The 19,215-nt window shown below is 52.2% G+C and overlaps 2 protein-coding genes across 7 annotated transcripts in view; one reads left to right on the top strand and one right to left on the bottom strand.

Moving 5' to 3' along the window:
• Positions 1-2,076: 2,076 nt before the first annotated feature.
• FEZ1 (fasciculation and elongation protein zeta 1) lies at positions 2,077-16,184 on the top strand. Of its 2 annotated transcripts, XM_050322853.1 has the most exons (10): positions 2,077-2,225; positions 5,007-5,309; positions 9,067-9,160; positions 10,312-10,419; positions 11,350-11,557; positions 12,634-12,905; positions 13,592-13,672; positions 14,052-14,127; positions 14,631-14,696; positions 16,025-16,184. In XM_050322853.1, the coding sequence occupies exons 2-10, from the start codon at positions 5,035-5,037 to the stop codon at positions 16,039-16,041; spliced, it is 1,197 nt and encodes a 398-aa protein (XP_050178810.1). In that variant the 5' UTR covers positions 2,077-2,225; positions 5,007-5,034; the 3' UTR covers positions 16,042-16,184. The 2 variants fall into 2 exon arrangements, with proteins under 2 accessions (XP_050178810.1, XP_050178811.1); XM_050322854.1 differs by lacking the exon at positions 2,077-2,225 and having other exon boundaries at positions 3,198-5,309.
• A 242-nt stretch (positions 16,185-16,426) lies between these two features.
• PKNOX2 (PBX/knotted 1 homeobox 2) overlaps positions 16,427-19,215 on the bottom strand; it is an 81,995-nt gene continuing 79,206 nt past the window's right edge. For all 5 annotated transcript variants that reach the window (XM_050322848.1, XM_050322851.1, XM_050322847.1 and 2 more), the window contains one exon: positions 16,427-19,195. In XM_050322848.1, the coding sequence (XP_050178805.1) occupies positions 18,948-19,195 (248 nt within the window). In that variant the 3' untranslated portion in view covers positions 16,427-18,947. The remainder of the gene's footprint in view (positions 19,196-19,215) is intronic.

The following is a 19,215-nucleotide window of genomic DNA, read 5'->3' on the forward strand; positions in this document are numbered from 1 at the left end:
AGGGTTAGAGGGGATATTGGGAAGAAATCCTTCCCTGTGAGGGTGGGGAGGCCTTGGCACAGGTTGCCCAGAGAAGCTGTGGCTGCCCCATCCCTGGAAGTGTCCAAGGCCAAGTTGGACGGAGCTTGGGCCAAGTCACTCCAAGCCCTAAGAACAAGATGAGCTTTATGGTCCCTTCCAGCCCAAACCATTCTGGGATTCCAGGATTTCTTCAGTGCTGTGCCAAAGCACGCAATGCTCCAGCCAGGACTTGGCAAAATTTCATTAAACTTAACAACAACCACTTCACAGCCTCTTTTGAGGTTTTCTTTCCTTAATATGAGCAACCTGAAGCCATGTGCCAGCAGGGAAACCCTTCTTCTGTCCTGTTGCATGGAAAAAGTTGGCAACCCACAGCTTGGACAGGGGCACTCTGTGCTGGGTTAAGAACTGGCTGGAGGGCTGGGCCCAGAGAGTGCTGGTGAACAGAGCTGCATCCAGTTGGGATCCAGTCACCAGTGGTGTCCCCCAGGGATCAGTGCTGGGCCCAGTCCTGTTTAACATCTTTATGGATGATCTAGATGAGGGAATTGAGTCCATCATCAGCAAATTTGCAGATGACACCAAGTTGGGAGGGAGTGTCAATCTGCTGGAAGGCAGGAGGGCTCTGCAGAGGGACCTGGACAGACTGGAGAGTTGGGCTGATTCCAACAAGATGAAATTCAACAAGGCCAAGTGCCGAGTCCTGCACTTTGGCCACAACAACCCCTGCAGCGCTACAGGCTGGGGACAGAGTGGCTGGAGAGCAGCCAGGTGGAAAGGGACCTGGGAGTGCTGATTGACAGGAGGTTGAACATGAGCCAGCAGTGTGCCCAGGTGGCCAAGAAGGCCAATGGCATCCTGGCCTGCATCAAGAACAGTGTGGCCAGCAGGACGAGGGAAGTGATCCTTCCCCTGTACTCTGTGTTGGTGAGGCCGCACCTTGAGTATTGTATTCAGCTCTGGGCCCCTCAGTTCAGGAAGGACATGGAGGTGCTGGAGCAGGTCCAGCGAAGAGCAACCAGGCTGGTGAAGGGACTTGAGCACAAGTCCTATGGGGAGAGGCTGAGGGAGCTGGGGTTGTTTAGTCTGGAGAAGAGGAGGCTCAGGGGTGACCTCATCACTCTCTACAACTACCTGAGAGGAGGTTGTAGCCAGGTGGGGGTCGGTCTCTTCTCCCAGGCAATAAGCAGTAGGACAAGAGGGCACGGGCTTAAGCTCTGCCAGGGGAGGTTTAGGTTGGATATTAGAAAGAAGTTCTTTACAGAGAGAGGGATCAGGCATTGGAATGGCCTGCCCAGAGAGGTGGTGGATTCACAGTCCCTGGAGATTTTTAAGACGAGGCTGGATGTGGCACTGAGTTTCATGATCTGGTAATCACAGTGGGGTTGGATCAAGGGTTGGACTTGATGATCTCGGAGGTCTCTTCCAACCCAGTTAATTCTATGATTCTATGAAAACCAGTCTGGAGAAAGAACCAGTGAGCGCAGGTGGTGGTGTCTATCCTCCCCCTGCATCCCCCTGCTGAAAGGCCATTCCTTAAGCCCAATATCTGGGAAACTGATCCTAAACCTGGGATCAGGGAAACTGAGTTTGAACCCAAATGTTTCACTGGGCTGCAAGTCTAGATTTCAGAAAGAAAAAAAAAGCCAGCATGCATGACAACATTCCCCTAAAACAATTGTTTAAATGGTTCATAATTAGTAAATTTTAAAAATTAAAGCTGAAAAAAAATTATTACAAAAAAGCTAGTCTTTTTTTGTGATCATTGTTTTAATTTTTGAGAGGAAAAAGTGGGGGTTTTTTATTTTCGTTTTATTAATAGACTTCTATTTTCGTTTTTATTTTATAAATCTTTAAAATTTTTATTTTGTAAGGGAAATAATTTTTGCATCTACGATTTCACCTCTATCTCATCTTTTGTTTCCCTATTTATAAATTCCTGTTTTCAATTCCCCCCCCCCCCTTTTCTCCCTCGGCGTCCTCTCGTTCCGCGCAGCCCCGCGTGTATAAAGGAACGAGTGGCCGTGGCGGGGGGTCAGCCAGATGTTAGGAATGGGAAAAAGGCTGGACCACCCCGCGGGATGACAGATGACGTCAGGGCTCCCTTGACCACCACCCGCATTCCGGTGACGTCACCGGCGCGTGCGCGGCGCACCCCCCACCGCCCCCACCCCCGGCGCGGAGCGGAGGATGCGGGGCCGCAGGTGGGTGCGGGGCTGGGGGGCCCTGGGGAGTGCAGTGTGGGGAGAGGGGTTCTAGGGGGCGGGGGTTGGTTCTGTCCGTGCGGGCGGGCCGGGGGTGCGGATTTGGGGCGCAGGCGGGGGTGCGGCATCCCGGGGTGCGTGCGCGGGTGGGCGCGGGCATTGCGGGAGGTGTCGGGGTTCGGGGTGCGTGGCGGCCCCGAGCGCGGGGACTCGGAGGCGGGGGCGGTGCGGGGACGCTGCGGGGGTGGGGTGCAGCAGGGAGGGGCGAGGCTTGAGGAGGGGGATCAGGGGCTCCGCTGCGCGGCGGCGCCAGTGCGGGGCGCTGCGGCGGGGGAGGCGCTGCGGGGGCGTTTGAGGATCTGGGGTGGGGGTTGCGGGGTGTGCGCGTGCGGGGAGCGGCGGAGGGGGGCAGCAGGGGCGTGTGTGCGTGTGCGGGGGATGGGGAGGTGTGCAGGGGTGGGGGATGCATGTGTGCCGCTTTGTGCATGTGTGCAGGGGTGGGTGGGTGGGTGGGTGGGTGGGTGTGCGGGGGGGGTGTACATGTGTTCAGCTCTGTGTGTGCATGTGCATGTGCGTGTATGTGCAAGTATGTGTGCGCTCGGGGGTGTGTGTGCCCGCAGATGTGTGTGTGTGTGTGTGTGCGCAGGCATGTGCAGGTGTGTGTGCAGTTGCAGATGGGTGTATGTGTGCATGTGCAAGTGTGTTTGTTTGCATGTGAAGGTGTGTGTGTGCAGCTGCAGTCTTGTGTGTGTGCAGGTGTGTGCATGAAGTTGGGATGCTGGTGTTTGTGTGGCCTGGTGTCTGGTGCCAGCTGTCCCTGGGTGGTGCAGACGTGGGGGGGGGGGACCACACACATGTGCACAGCGGTTCACAGCATGTGGGTGGGGATGCAGGCATGACCAGGGGATGCAGGTGTTTATGGGGTGTGTATGTGGGGATGCAGGTGTGCACACATTCACAGTGTGTGCGGGTTCAGGTGTGCACAGGGTGTATGGGCATGCAGGTGTGCACATGTGCATAGTGTGTGTATGGATTCAGGTGTGCACAGGTGCACAGTGTGTGTGGATCCAGCTGTGCACAGGGGGTGTGTGGATCCAGCTGTGCACAGGTGTGTGTGGATCCAGCTGTGCACAGGTGCGTGTGGATCCAGCTGTGCACAGGTGTGTGCGGGCGCGTGCTGCGGGCGTTGGAGGCTCGTGCCCATGCCACGGAGCACACGGGTGCACAGGGCTGTGTGGCTGTGCTGCACGTGGGTGTGGGAGCACGTGGGTGTGAGTGGGTGCTGCTCAAAGCCCTAGTCTGGCCAGGTTTCCCCCCAGAGCTGCAACGTTTCTGCTCCCCTCCCCAGGGAAGCATTGTGATGCCTTTACTGGCTATTCGTGGCTTACTACTAGGTTACTATTTGCTTCCTAAGAAGCTGCTGCTCAGACACTACAGGGATATCCTCAGTAACCTTTGAGTTACTGAGTGAAATACTATCAACACACAGCTGAGATGCTGCTGGGATGCTGCTAAGATCCTATCATGAGTTTAGTGGAATGTGGACACGTTACTCTGCAGACTGTAGTAAGGAACTTAGAGGGTGGCACTAAGATTCTCTCAGGATACTATGTGGATGCTAGCGGGCTGCTGTGAGAACTCTACTGAGGTACTGTCAGGGGACTACCAGGATTCTATCAGGACACCACTAAGATATTTCCAGCATATTTCCAGGGCTGATACTGAAATACTCATATGAAGGTACCACTGGAGCAGCTCACGCACTGTCCAGTTGCTCTCAGGGCATGTTGAAGTGTAATTTGCTTTCACTGTACTTATATGGCAGTAAGATAATATCTGGGTATGACTCTGCATTATCAAGATTCTCCCAGGACACTATGAAGATAATAGCTGTATGCCATTACACCACTCTTAGGATCCTACCAGGACACTCCTTATATATTTATATACTGTGGTACTATCAGGGCACTGTGAAGTCTGGAACTAGGATGATGTTGGGATGCTCCTGACATGGCATCAGGATATTCCTGCCTGTGCTAGTACAACATCAGGGCAATGCTGAGCTACTCAGTGGCTGCTACTATGATATTCTAGGTGTAGCAAAAAGCTATTATCAGGATGCTGCTATCAGGATACTGTCTGGGTACTCCAAAGATGCTGCTGAGATCCTTTCACAATTCTAATAAGGCACTGCTAGGATACTACAGGGCCATTACTAGAGGGCCGTCACAAAACTACTAAGGTGCTATCAGGACAGTACTCATTTTTCAGTAGAACGCTCACAGGATGCAAGTGGAATATCAGCAGAATACTCCCAAGATACTACAAGGGCACTAGAGAAGTTAGTGGCAAGATAGTTCTGGTAAGATAGTTGCTATCAGGGCAATGCTCAAACTTTTGGGGTACTATCACCCCGTTACTGATACTAGTATGATACTTTCAGGCCACTGTTAAGATAGTGATACAATATAAGGATACCAGTAAGATACTATCACTTCAGGGAAAAAGGTAATGTTATGATGATTTTACATACTATCAGAGTATCGCTTTGTTGCTACTAGTACGTTACTGCTAGAATAATGTCAGGATGTCAGCATCTTTCTATGAAGACAGTACTAAGATCCTGTTAGGTCACTACTAGGATACTGCAGAGATATTGTTGGTTGTGTAATAGCCCTGGCAGTAGAGTTTCAGTCAGCACAGCAGCAGCAAAGGGAATGGGGAGCCCGGTGGTGTAACCTGTTAGTAGCCTGGTGCCTCACAGGCACCCTCTCCCCGCAGCTAAGGCAGCACATCGGTGTTGAGGAGGATGGAGGCACCCTTGGTGAGCCTGGAGGAGGAGTTTGAGGAGGGGCCCGGGGACGATGGGGGGACCCTGCAGCGCCCTGCGGACCCAGCGCTGGCGGAGCTGGAGAGCTTCTCGGCCGAGATGATGAGCTTCAAGTCGATGGAGGACCTGGTGCAGGAGTTCGACGAGAAGCTCACCGTCTGCTTCCGCAACTACGACGCTGCCACCGAGGGCCTGGCCCCTGTGCGGGGGCACCTCCAGGCACAGGAGGAGGAGGAGCGCCTCCAGGATGAGGAGTGAGTAAGGCCCCCCTGCTTTGGGGACATGTGCCTCCTCGCTCCCCTGAAACCCCCCTGCAGTGCAAACTGTCTCCCATCATTGCAGCACACCGAAGCAGTGGTGTGGTAACCTGGGAGTAAGCCCTCTCAAAGCCAGCATGCCTCCTTGTGCCCTTCCCTGAGCAGCCCCCTGCATCGAGAGCATGGTCATGCTCCGTGTTGGGAATAGCACTGTAGTATTCCTATGACAAAGGATGTCTTTGGGGTCTGCAGGCTACCTTGCTAGCAAGGGACAGCCCACACACATCTCGGGCCATTTGCCTCATAGTATAGCCATGGGGCACCGTGGAGTAGCTGGGTGGTATCCCGTGAGTAACTGTGTAGGATCCTTGGAGGAGCTGCATAGGATCATATGAGGAGGCCATGTGATTGGGCCTGCATGGTCATGACACACCCCTCCTTCCTTCAGCTCACAGTCCAGCTCACCTCTTGCAACGTGATTGTGTAGCACTTCAGAGTAGTGGTGTAGTATCTTATGACTAACACCCCTCTGGGACCTATTGCACCTCCTTGCATGCTTCTAAGCCCCCACCACACACAGATCCATGCCTGGACTGTGACATGGTCGTGCAGCACCTCGGAGTAGCTATGTAGGATCTTCGGAGTAGCTGTGTGGGATCCCTGGAGTAGCATCCTAAGAGGTGGCGCAGCATGTCCCATGTCGTAGGGGGGTCATGACTCCTTCTATGCCAGGAGAGCCCTGGAGGTTGAGCATAAACCTTGAGTAAGGTGTGAGTAGAGCTTAACCACCTACTCTGTACCACGGCAGGGGACATCCAGTTTGGGGTCACATTCCCCCAGGCCCCTCAATAATCGTTGTGCCTTTTGCGTTAAATTCTGCAGTTTCATTAAAAACCTTGCTTTGTTGCAAAATGCCTCTTCTTCCCCAGATCCATGGGCTTTTTTTCCCCAAATCCATGGGCGTTTTTTTCCCCTGTGCTGTTTATACACTCTCACCATTCTCATGGATTTTTGGTGTGTTTAATTGGGATTATTCCCCAGGCCGCACTTGCTAACCCTTATTTCCACCAGGCAGATGAGTTGTTTTAAACCCCAAAAAGCCGCAAATCCGTTGATTTTTTTGTTTTGTTTTGTTGGCTTTTCTTCACCGAAAGCAGCTGAGACCGAACTGATTTTCGCAATTGGCCGAATCGATGGTTTTTCAGAGCAAAACGCAGCTTGGCCGCGCGCCGGGGCTGCCGCGCTGTCACCGCTTTGTGCCGCTCATTGTGTCTTTTTTGGGTCACTTTGGGCAAAACAGGGCTTTTTTTTTTTTTTTCTATTCTTCCTTGAATGAGCTCTGTGTGTGGGGTGGGGGAGGAGCCGGGGCCTTGCCGGCGCTGGATTTCCCGAATTATTAACCATTTCTTGCCATAATTAACCCAGAAATTACTGCTACGCTCAGCACTGGGGGTGCCAGCCCTTTAAGAGCAGGGGGAAAAAGCTAATTTTGGGGGGATAACCGCTGATTTGCTGCGGTTTTGGTAAAAAATAGCAGTGTGGGGGTTCGCTGTGTGCGTTTTTGTGTGTTAATTTTTGAAATCTTTAATTTCAAAGGGAATTCAGCTCTGGTGAGGAGGGAAATAAGATAAATTTAAAAAAAACTGAGCAGTTTAGGGGTTGGAAAGGGGGCAGGGGGGATTGGGGTGATTTTCAAGGAATTAGGATGTGGCACCGTGTTGAACCAAACCCACTGTTTTCTGGTCTTCTATTTTCTCTGTTCCTTCTCCAGTTCTCCACTTTTCCCCCTTTTTCCCTATTTTTCCCCTCACTCCCTCTTTTTACATATATTTTCACTTTTTCCCCTTTTTCTCCCAATTTTTATTTTTTCCCTCTTTTGGCCCTTTTCCTCCTTTCCCTATTCCCTATTTGCCCCTCTTTCCCTTTCTCCCCTTTTTCTCATCTTTCTCCATGTTCCCATTTTTTCATCTTTTCCCTCTTTCTCATTGTTTTTCCTTTTCCCCTCTTTTACGCGAATTTGCTTTCCCCCATTTTTCCTCCTTTTCCCCCTTTTCTCCATCTCCTTTACATCTTTTTTCTCTTTTCTCCTCTGTTTTCCCCTTTTCCCTTTACTCCTTTTCCCCTTCCCCCCCCTCTTCCTTTTTCCTCCTCTTTACTCCACTCACCTCCTTTTTTTCCTTTTCCACCTTTTTCCACTTTTAATTAAATTTTTTCCCTTTTTACCCACCTTTCCTTCCTTTCCTCCACTTCCCCCCTTTTTCCTTCTTTTTACTTTTTTGGACTTTTTTGAACATTTTTCCCCATTTTTCTCCCTCTTTTCCCCTGCTTTTGGTTTTTTCCCCTCTATCCCCCCCTCCTGCATGCAACTTCATTGGGGTAAAATTGGGCAAAATTGGTCCAGCCCTGCAGGGTGGAACCAGACACCCCCAATAATGACACAGAGGAGAAAGTTTAGGGGAATTCTGGGCAATTCTGGGGGATTTTGGTGCATTTTGGGGTATCAGGACCATGGTTTGGGCTGCTTTTGGAAGCTTCTTGGATTGTTTCCAGGTGTTTTAGGACTGTATTTTGGGAAACTTTGGGGTGTTTTGGGGGCATCTCAGGGCATCACAGCTGGTTTTTGGGGTGTTTGGGGGCGTATTTCAGAGCAGCATTTTTGTATGTTTCAGGGACATCTTTTAGGGCCTTTCGGGGCAGCTTTGGGGTCTTTCAGGACTATCTCGAGGTGACAGTTTAGGATGTTGTGTCTGCATTGTGAGGTTTTTCAACATGTTTTTCCAGCTTAGCATTTTGGGGAGTTTTGAGGCATTTTGGGTGTTATGGAAGCGTTTTGGGGTGTTGGACAACTGAGGGATGTTCTGGAGCATTGTGGTGGCGTTTTCGGGTATTTTTAAGGGGTTTCTGGGCAATGTGTCAAGGCAGCATTTTGGGGTGTTTGGGGATGCCAGGTCAATATTTGGAGGCAATGGGAAGCTTTTTGGGTTGGAGTTTGGGGACAGCATTTTGAGATATTTCAGCATATTCTGGAGCAGCATTTTGGATCATTTTGGTCAGTATTTCAGGAAAGCATTTTAGGGTATTTCTGGGTGGTCAAAAGGGACATTTTAGGATGTTTGGGGTAATTCAGGGGACTTTTTTGGGTGGCTGAAGCATTTCAGGGTGGCATTTTGGAGTTTTGGGACCTTTAGGGGCATTTTGGGATATTTCAGGAGAACAACTGGGGACATTTTGGGATGTTCCAGGGCAGCATTTTGAGGTGGTTTGGGGCCTTTCAGAGATTTCTGGGGCCTCGGGGCAGTGTTTTAGAATGATGCTTTGGGCCACTTCAGGGAGACATGATGATGATGTTTTTTGGTGGCATTTTGGGGTGGTCTTTTGGGACATCTGAAGACTTTTTGGAACATTACAGCGGCCTATTGGTGGCGTTTTGGTGGCAGCATTTCAGAATGACATTTGGGGGCATCTCAGGTGCTGGGGCAGCATTTTGGGGTGCTTTGGGGTATTTCAGGGCAATATTTCATGATGCTATTTTGAGAAGCTTTGGGGTCTTCTAGGGCAGTATTTGGGGTCTTCTAGGGTATCATTTGTGGTGTTTTGAATCCCAGTGGTGTTTGGGGATTTTTGTAGGGCCTTTCAGGTTGTTTCTGGGGCTGCATTTTGGGATGTTTCAAGGCATCTCAGTGTGCCATTTTTGAGACGGCTCTCTGAGAGGCAGCATTTCAGGAATTGCCACTCACGACCCACCTCCCTGCAGGGTCTGGGATGCTCTCACTGATGGCTTTGCCCCCCGGAGCTCCCCTCGGCCGTGGCTCCCTGGCACTGAGGCCCCCGATGGCACCAACCCCCAGGTACGGCTGTGGCCCCCCCTTGGCTCTCCAGAGCCCCCCTCTCCTCACGTGGATTGACAGCTGTCAATCATCCCTCAGGCTCAGCGACCATCAGGGCACTGCAAACTACCCAAAAATGGTAGTTTTGGGGTGCTGCAGCACCGGTGCAGTGAGTGTCCACATTTTAGGGTGAAATCACACTGAAATGGGCAAGATGAAGCGTTTAGTTTGACAATCTGGGCTTTGCTGGTTTGTCCCCATGTCAGGGATGGGGTGGGGTATTTTTGGGGGTAGAAAATAGTGTTTTCATTGTTATAGTGAGTTCATGCTGTCAGTTGCTGCTTTTGGGGTTGTAAAAATGCCCCAGAATCCATGGAATTTAACCCATTTGGATTTAACACAGCCCGTGGCTGAAGGGGGAAGAGAAGGTAACTTTCTTAGGTTATTTTCTTCTGAAAAGGTGAAAAAGACTGAAAGGTGGCAAAAAAAAAGATGCCTCATCGTCTGACATCTCCACTCGGCATCTCCATCCATCCCTTCCCTATTCAGAGGTCCCCTCTGCTATGTCCCCACCCAGTGTCTCCATCAGACCATTCAGCTTTACCATCCATCATCTCCCCATTCAACATCCCCAGCATCTCCATGCAGCATATCCAGCCCCTCCTCACCCAATATATTCCATAAAACATCTCTCCATCCAGCAGCTCCATCCAACAGACCTGTACTTCTCCCTGCCTTCTTGCCAGTCTGTTGTCTCCATTCAACAACTCTCCATCCAGTGTCTCCCTATCCAACATCTCCATACATCTCCTTGCAACACCTCCCCTTCCAGTGCTTCCCTGTTCATTGTCTCTGTCTCCAGTGTCTCTATTCAAAGCCTCATCTGACATCCCTGTCCAACACTTCCCCATCCAACATCTCCGTCCATCTCCATTGGGTGTCTCTGTCCAACATCCTCCCACCCAAGATCCCCACCCAGCATCTCCACACAATACCCTCAGTCCAATGTCTCGTCGTGCCATCCCCCCACGCAGCGTGTGCCCCTGAGCCAGAGTTCCTGGTGCCTCTCCCTGTGCCAGGGCCAGGGCCGTGTCTGTGTCTGTGCTGGGCTGTGCCTGGGCCAGGCCGGGCCTGTGGTGGCACCAAGGCTGCCCAGCCTGTGTCTCCTGCAGCTTGGTGGGAAGGAGGAGGAGGAGGAGGAGGAGGAGGAGGAGGAGCTCACTGAGAGGAGTGAGCAGGACTTGGGCATCAACGAAGAGCCGCTGCTGACAGCTGAGCAGGTACCCCCAGCCCCACGGGCACCTGGATCCCTGCGTGTCCTTTAACCTTCCCCTCCCCAGCATCATGGCCATGTGCTGAAAGCACAAGAAAAGGCCAAATCCTATTATCTTGGGATGAGGACGTGGAACATGGATGTGGATGTAAAGGGAAGTGCAGGCAGTGGGTGCTGGATAAAGGGTGGCGTGGGAAGAATGAAAGGGGGGCAGGGAGGCAGAGGTGGGTTGCAGCTCCAGGATGCTGGTGTGGAGGCAGGATGTGGATGAGAGGTGCAGGATGCAGGTGCCAGATGCAGGGTGCAGGTATGGGATATGGGATGCAGGATGCAGAGTACAGGAGTGGGGAGGGGGATGCGGAGGCGGCTGCAGGATGTGGAGGCTGGATAGAGAAAGGATGCAGATGCAGGTGCAAGTACAGGAGGAGGAGGAGGAGGGGGTTGCAGAGAGCTGGATGCAAATTTAGGAGGATGCAGGTCCAGAGTGCCCGTGGCATGTGGGATTTGGATGCAGATGGGAATGTGGGATGCAGGATGCAAATGGAGGACCCGAGGTACAGATGCATGTAAATGCAAGTGTGGATGCAGGATGGAGGGAGCAGGATGCAGCTGGAGGATGAAGAGGAGGATGCAGGTGCAAGATAATAAGGGAGGATGCAGATGGAGCAGGTTGGAGATGGAGGTTGCAGGTGCTAGTAAGGATGGAGAAAGCAGAATGCAAATGGAGTCAGAGGATCCAGGTGCAGGATGCAGGGAGCACGTTGCAGATATTGGTGCAGGACATGGATGCAGAGTGCGGGTGCAGATGGGGAGGCAGAGGGCAGATGTGTAGATGTGGATGCAGGATGGGGAGGCAGGGGGCAGCTGTGGGTGCAGGGTGCAGATACAAGGTGGAGGCTGGACGCAAGTGCAAATGGAGGACACTGATGTCCTGCAGGTCATCGAGGAGCTGGAGGAGCTGATGCAAAGTTCGCCTGACCCTGAGGCTGACCCCGAGGGTGAGGAGGAAGAGGAGGAGGAGGATGAGGAGGAGGACACTGAGGCTGATGCTGATGGTGAAGGTGGAGGCGGGGGCACAGAGCCCATCCTGCTGCGGGAGCTGCGTGCTTTCTCCCCTGCCTTCAACAACAACTGCTCCCACGAAGGTACGGCCAGCAAAGCCCAAGCCAGTCACTTTTGGGGGACAATTCCAACCAAATTGGACAACTGAGTCTCCCCAGGCCTCAGTGCTGGCTTGCTCCAGGGCTTGGCCAGAGGGGCTGTTGGTAAAAACTGAAGAACAGAGGGGTGTGACTCAGGGTTCGCCAGGAGCCTTTGAGTTCCACATGGAGCGCACCATGCGCATGGGATTTGTCACTAATGGCATGGGGTGTGTCACTGATCATCCCAGGCATTTCACTAATTACTCTGCACATTCCCCTAATTACAGAGCCCCTTTATCACACCACAAATGTCACTAGTCACATCATGCATGTCACTAAATCGCACCATGCACATCACTGTGAATGACCCCGACTGCACCTTGTATGTCACTAATAGTGCCAGGCAGTTCTGTAATTGCTCTGGGCACGGCATTAATCAGTAATTGCACAATAGATTTATTTCTTGGTGGCTCAGGAAAGAAATGCAGAGCACATCTCACTCAGCACCTCTCACTCATGCATCTCAGGCCAGATGCATTTTAATCGTTGCCGTGTGCACTTCACTGGCACCGGCCACTTTCCTGGTTTCACCCTGCATGTCACTGGCTGCACCAAGTCCAGAGGAGGCCACAGAGATGTTCTGAGGGCTGGAGCCCCTCTGCTCTGCAGCGAGGCTGGGAGAGCTGGGGGGTTCACCTGGAGAAGAGAAGGTTTCAGGGAGACTGTAGAACTCATTTCAGTGCCTAAAGGGGCTCCAGGAGAGCTGGAGGAGGGCTTCGGACAGAGGCCTGGACGATAAGGGGTAATGGGTTCCTGCTGCCAGAGGGAAGGGTTAGATGGGATACTGGGGAGAAATTCTTCCTTGTGAGGGTGGGGAGGCCCTGGCACAGGTTGCCCAGAGAAACTGTGGCTGCCCCATCCCTGGAAGTGTCCGAGGCCAGGTTGCGTGAGGCTTGGAGCAACCTGGTCAATGGGAGGTGTCCCTGCCACGAGATAGATTTCAGTGCCCCTTCCAACCCAAGCCCGCTGTGGGATGTGCCCTTGGGCACGAGCCCGTCTCTAACCCGGCACCGGCGCAGGGCTGGGCCGGCTGTCGGCGCGGGAGCTGGCGGCGGCGGCGGGCCGGGCCGAGGCGGCAAGCCGGGCGCTGTCGGCGGAGCTGGTGGCACAGCTGGCACGGCGGGACGAGCTGGCCTTCGAGAAGGAGGTGAAGACGGCGTTCATCGGGGCGCTGCTGGCCGTGCAGGGCGAGCAGCGGGAGCAGCGAGAGGCCGCCCGGCGCCGCCGCCGGGACAAGGGGCTGAGCCTGCAAGGGGGGCGTCCCGACCGCGGGAACCACATGCCCCGGAAGGTGGGGGGGGACATGGTGGCCGTGGGGACAGCAGTGGGACATTGGGCCAGGCAGGGGATGAAGGGGGGTTGTGGGGGATGTGGGGATGGGGCAGAGGGACGTGGGGGCACGGGGATGAGGGATGGGATGGTATAGGGTAAGGTGGGAATGGGAATGGTGAAAGGATGGGGCAGAGGGACATGGAATGGGGGGATGAGGAATGGGGTGGGATGAGGTTGCATGGGACAGGGGAATGTGGAGATGGAAGTGGTGACAGGATGGGGCAGAGACACATGGGCCAGGGCTGGGGGGACATGGAATAAAGGAATAGGGAGGACGTGGGATAGGGTGACATGGAGCAGGGGGATGAGGGGATACGGGATGGGGACACGGAGCAGGGGGATGGGAGGGATATGGAACAGAGGGACATAGACAGGGTGTGGATGCAGGAACAGAGAGCAGCTCCATGGGGGGACAGGGATGTGGGGACAGAGGATGGGATAGATAAACATGGTGCGGGGGGGCATGTGATGACAGGGCAAGGGGACAGGGGACATGGGGACATAGGGAGTAGGTGATGTGGGACTGGGAAAAAGGAGGGATGTGGATGGGAGTCAGGGAGCCTGGGGAATGTCGGTGCCAGAGGAGGTGTCAAGGGTGATGTTGCTGTCCCCGGGAGGTGACAGGGTGACACATTTACCCCCCAGCGCTTCAGCATGGAGGGCATCTCCAGCATCCTGCACTCCGGCCTGCGCCAGACTTTTGGTCCTACCACCAACGAGAAACAGGTGCCCTTTGCCTCCTAAAAATATTGCTCAAATTTGTTCCCTTTCACTCCCCCTCCCCGCAGTCCCCATTTCCTTGCATCCCCCAGCGCCCTTTTAAAATGATTTTAAGTTTTACAACCCTGCTCCATCCCTTATACCCTCCTAATGCATCCTGCAAGCATCAGTGGTTTTCACCCCAAAAAGTCCTCCCTGAGCAGGGATGGATTTGGATGGAGTTTGCAGCACCCAATTTATTCAGTACTCCCCAGAATCACAGGAATTTTGCAGGAGTACTCTATTTCTCCATGAGTTTGGGATGGGGTTTTTCTCAAAGCAGTGCAAAAAACAGGCAATTTTGTGCCACCTGGGTGGTTTTTTGGGGTGGCTTTTGTTTTCGCAGTACCTGAACACAGTGATTCCCTACGAGAAGAAGGGCTCACCGCCCTCCGTTGAGGACCTGCAGATGCTCACCAACAGTGAGTATTTCTAGGAGCTGCCATTTTGGGGCAGAATTGAACATTTTGGGGACACAAAGGCACATTTGCATTGCTGCAGCAGCTGTGGTTTGGGGTATCATTGTAGCACAGTCAGTCTGGGGGATGATCACCTTTTTTCTCTGCATAGTTGCAGAATGGTCAAATTGAGGTGCTACCACCTGTGTTGCATCATCATTGCAACAAACCTATTTTGGAGGAGAAATACCTGTTTTGCATCACTGCAGCACAGCTGGTTTGCAGCCAAAACCTCCATTCCAATTTATGCGTCTTATACCAGAGCTGATATGGGGCTAAATTACCTGTTCTACATTGCCATGGATTGGCTAATTGGGGGTGAAAGTGCTTTTTTTGGATGCTTCCAAAAAAACCCTGCTGCATTGTGAGAAATTCTATGGTGACTGTGGGGCTGGTTTTGGGGGGGGGGAGGAAATGGCATTTGGGAGGCAGCAGGGCTGGGCTCACAGCTCCATTCCCCCTCACAGTCCTGTTTGCCATGAAGGAGGGGAATGAGAAGGTGCCCACGTTGCTCACAGATTACATCCTCAAAGGTACCTGTTCCCCTCCTGCCTGCCCTGGGCACACCTTGGGTGCAGCTCCTGTGAAGCCCTTGTGCCTCTCTGCTTCCACCATGGATCCCTCCTGCCTCTCCCTTGGGTCCTTTGTGCATCCTCTGCCCATCCCTTATGCAACTTCATGCATCCCTTACACATTTCCCATGCATCCTCCATGCATCCCTGGAGAATCTTGGATCCATCCTTTGTGCATTCCTCCTGCATCTCTGGTGCTTCCTTTGTGCCTCTTCCATTCTTTCAGGATTCTGGCTGCATCTCCTGCACATCCCTCAGGCAGTTTGTGTTTAGGCCTCATGTGTGGGGATCCCTGTGCACCTCCCTGCACCATCCTGGGGCCAGTCTGCTTCCTCCAAGCAACCTCACCACCCTCTGTGCACCCCCTCTCAGCCCCCATGCCCCATGGAGCAGCCCTCCTCTGCCTTCCTCAGGCATACCTGTTCATCTTCCTGAGCATTCTTGGGCATCCCTTTGCCTCTCCCACACCCCTGCTGTCCATCTCTCAGGTAGCCTCCTGAGTCCCCATGCACATGAGCACACTCATGTGCCCCTGGGTGTCCTTGTGCACACTCGTGTGTCCTTATGCAGCCCCCAGGCACTCCTGTGCGCCCTGTGCAGCCCAGATCAAGCCTGGGGGTCACCACGCACCCTTGTGCAGCATTTCATGTGCTAAGGCACTGTGCATCCTTGTGCATCCTCATGTATCCTGGTACATCCCCATTCACATCCTGTATCCCTGTGCATCCTTGTGCCTCCCTGTGCACACTTATGCATCCTCATGCATCCCATGCACACTTGTCTGTCCCTGTGCACACATCCTCAGGCATCCCTGTGCATCCTCCTGCATCCCTCTGCACACACGTGCATCCTCATGCATCCCTCTGCATCCCCCATGCACACTCATCTGTCCCTGTGCACACATGCTCATGCACACTCCTGCACCCCCATGCATCCTCCTGCATCCTTGTGCCTCACAGTGCACACTCCTGCATCCCTCTGCATCCTCCTGCATCCCTCTGCATCCTCATGCTTCTGTGTGCACACTTCTGCATCCCTGTGCATCCTCTTGCATCCTTGTGCATCCCTGTGTGCATTCCTGCATCACTGTGCATCCCCCTGCATCCCTGTGCACACTTGTGCATCCTCATGCATCCCGGTACATCCCCATGCACACTCATCTGTCCCTGAGCACACTCCAGCACTCCTCTGCATCCTCCTGCATCCTGTGCCCACTCAGGCCTCCCTGTGCCCGCAGTGTCCCCTGTGGGGTGCCCCCCAGGCCTCTCTCTTTCTCTCTCTCTCTGCAGTTCTCTGCCCGACCTGACGTGGCGCTGCCCTCGCATCCCCACCCTGGCGCCCCCCAAAATGGGGCCAAACCCTAGGAAAACGGGTCGCCCGTGGCTCCCCCCCCCGCACTCCTCCCTTTGCACAGCTGGGAATAAAGGATTCCTTACATTAATTAGGCAACTGGCCTCCGGTGTCTGTGTCCCCTCTGCTCGTGGCAGCGCTTTGTAACTTTCCGGTAGAAAAATGCAGTTTTTAAGCAAAAAAATCCCAATGTGGACTTTGCTGCAGTGCTCATGAATATTCTGGAATCTATAAAATATGCAGATTTCTGGCTAATGAGCGGCTGGGTGCTCAGAGGTGGCTGCAGCTGTCGGCATCCCAGGGGTGAAAGTCAACTCAGTGAAATTCCATTCTCAGAGATTTTTTTCCCCTTTTTTTTTTTACACTTTTCTGCAGCCCCATTTTCTGCTAAAAACTGCAAAAATCACCTTTTTTCCCCCCCCAAAATATCAACACATTAATTAGCAATGGCTTTTTAGGAAATGGGGGGGCTTCTTTTGGCGGAGAATTGCTCTGGTTTGGGTTTGTCACTCATTTTTGGAGAGAGTCCCTAATTTGGGGACTCTTTGCTCATTTTTGGAGTGTTGTCGTTCATTGTAGGGCAGAATCAGTCATTTTGGTGGAAGGCACTTTTATAAGAGAGTCACTCGTTTCCAGGAGGATCACCAGTTTTGGGGGCATGTCACTAATTTGGGGGATTATTGCTCATTTTGGGGGAGAATTGTTCATTTGGGGGAAACGTCATGGTTTTGAGAAGATCATGTCTGGGTACCACTTGAAAAAAAAATCCCTTCATTTTGGAGGAGCATCCCTCTTTTGGGGAGAGCTTCATTCATTTCTGGAAAATACTACTTTTTGCTGGGGGCACATCCCTCATTTTTGGAAAGCACAACATATTTTGAGGCAGCATCACCCCTTCTGGGGTGGGTCACTCCTCTTCGGGAAGCATCACTTCTTTTGGGGGAGAATTATTCTTTTTGGAGAATACAACTCATTCTGGGTGAACATCACACATTCTGGGGTGAACACTCATTTTGGGGAGAATCACCCATTTCAGGGGGATATTTGCCCCTTTTGGATCACCACTGGATTTTGAAGAATATCCCTCATTTTTGGAGACTGTTAACTCATTTTGGGGCTGAGCATCACCCATTTTGGGGTTGTGTTTAATGTTTTAGGGAAGATCACTCTTTTGGGGGAAGAATCACTCATTTTTGGAGAACACAGCTCATTTTGGGGTAACCATCACTGATTTGGGAGGGGGGGGTATAATTAATTTGTGGGCAAAATCCTGTTGGAGCTCACTTGGGGTGGAGGGGCATCTCTCATTTTTGGGGCACTGTACTTAAGGAAGTATAAATCAAATTTTCTCCACATCACTTAACTACCAATTTGGGTCCATTCACCCATTGGGTGGGGAAGTTATTCCAGCATTTTGGATCTTCTCTGCTCACAGGAAGAAGCTGCCAAGAAAATACAGCTGCAACCCCTCATCTCGTAGCACTTTATAATAAATGGCCTGGAATTAATACTAAATTACAATGAATCCTTTATGAAATTACAGATTACATTCACACCAGATCAGTACTGAAAAATAGGCTTTTCTGCCTATTGCATCATTCGTGGTTTTTACCCTGGCTCCTGTTTGGGTTTTTTTAATCAACCCTTTAAGAGCCAAAAAAAAAAAAAGAAAAAGGACAATACGGGCAAAAAGCCACAAAGAAAACTATCCTTCTTATAGAATCCTACATTTAGAGCAGGAACCTGCAGAAGAAAATTTCTTTATTTTTTGCCCTGTTTTGCTTTTGCGTTTTCCTCCCATGCCATGTTTTAAGGTGAAACAGACCCTTTTGTTGGCATTTGGAAATAAAAAAAAGAATGCAAATTCAGGGGTTTTGGCTGTTGCCCTCCCCCCATGGTGCTAAAACTGCACCATTTTCCCACGTGGAGGGAAAATTCCAGGGAGAAACCATCTTTCAAGCAACAATATTGAGATTCCTTCCACCCATGCGAACCCAGGCGGGGGGGGGAGGGGGTCACCATCCAATTCTGGGTGAAATCTTGCATTTTTTAAACTCATCTTTTTCCCTATTTTTTCCTGAATCAGCACCAAAGCTCCTTGGAAAAGTTTCACTCCCAACAGCCTTTGCCCCAGCTCTGCATCCCTTAAGGATGAGAATGGGGTGAGTTGGGTTTTTTTTTCCAGATTCAATGGGGTTTTAGCACATAAATTAAAGGAGTTGGAGGAGTGTCCTCCCTTTTCCAGAAAGTTGTGTCCGGAGTCACCAAACAGCCGCAGCACTGGGGGCAAAGTGGGGGGGTTTGGGCAACCCAGTGGGTGGAGCACCAAGCCCTCCTCAGATTCAGCAGAACTTGCACTCGCCGGTTATTTCTCTTCCCCCTCTGTGCCCATGTTTATGCTTGTGAATAATCTTCTTGGGGGAAAAAAACCCAAAAAGCATTAAGTCCTGGGGTTGGTGTGGTTTTCCTTCACACCAAGAAATCCAAGGGGTGGACGGGGTGGCCCACTGCAGAAAACCTGCCGTCGCCCAACGGCATCCGAGCATCGCGCGGGGGAAACACCGTTCCCTAAAAACGTTTCTGCTTCACCAAAAAAATGAAGGGGAAAATGAAAGATAAAACCTGAAATAAAAGATTAATTTGGCCACAATATGTGCCTTGTAAACATGTGTCTTTCACTTCCACGCGCTGGCAGGGTGGTGCCCGTGCTCCTGTGCGCAGCCGGGGCAGCCACCGGCGCCGCCAGTTTGCTTTTCTCTCGCGAATTTTTTTGTTCTTGCCTTTTTTGTTTGATTTTGGCATTTTGAGGGAGGGAATTTTGTGTCTGGTGGTGTCAGTGATTTGGGGTGGCTGCAGGAGGAGCTATTCCAGCGAGTCACTGTGGTCCAAGCCGAGATCAGTGCCAGGTGCTGCTGGGAGGCCACCGGGCTCTTCCTCCAGCTCTTCCTCCTCTTCCTCCTCCTCCTCCATCTCGTCCTCGTCCTCCTCATCCTCCTCTTCTTCCTCAGTGCCGTCCAGGGAGTCCTCGTGGGCTGCCAGCATGGCCTGCTGCATGGCCATGGTGGCCGTGGCCGATGAAAGGGGTTGGAGGTTGTCCATGCTGAGCGAGCCTGAAATTTAAAAAAATAAA

This window comes from Myiozetetes cayanensis, unplaced genomic scaffold, assembly GCF_022539395.1.
Source record: "Myiozetetes cayanensis isolate MyiCay16 unplaced genomic scaffold, myiCay2020 scf29, whole genome shotgun sequence".
Taxonomy (NCBI): Eukaryota; Metazoa; Chordata; class Aves; order Passeriformes; family Tyrannidae; genus Myiozetetes; species Myiozetetes cayanensis.

Coding starts and splice junctions, on each gene's coding strand:
- FEZ1 (XM_050322853.1), top strand. CDS start 5,035: ATGGAGGCACCCTTGGTGAGCCTGGAGGAGGAGTTTGAGGAGGGGCCC. Junction 11,558..12,633: donor CAACAACTGCTCCCACGAAG/GTACGGCCAGCA, acceptor GCACCGGCGCAG/GGCTGGGCCGGCTGTCGGCG. Junction 14,128..14,630: donor CCTGCAGATGCTCACCAACA/GTGAGTATTTCT, acceptor TCCCCCTCACAG/TCCTGTTTGCCATGAAGGAG.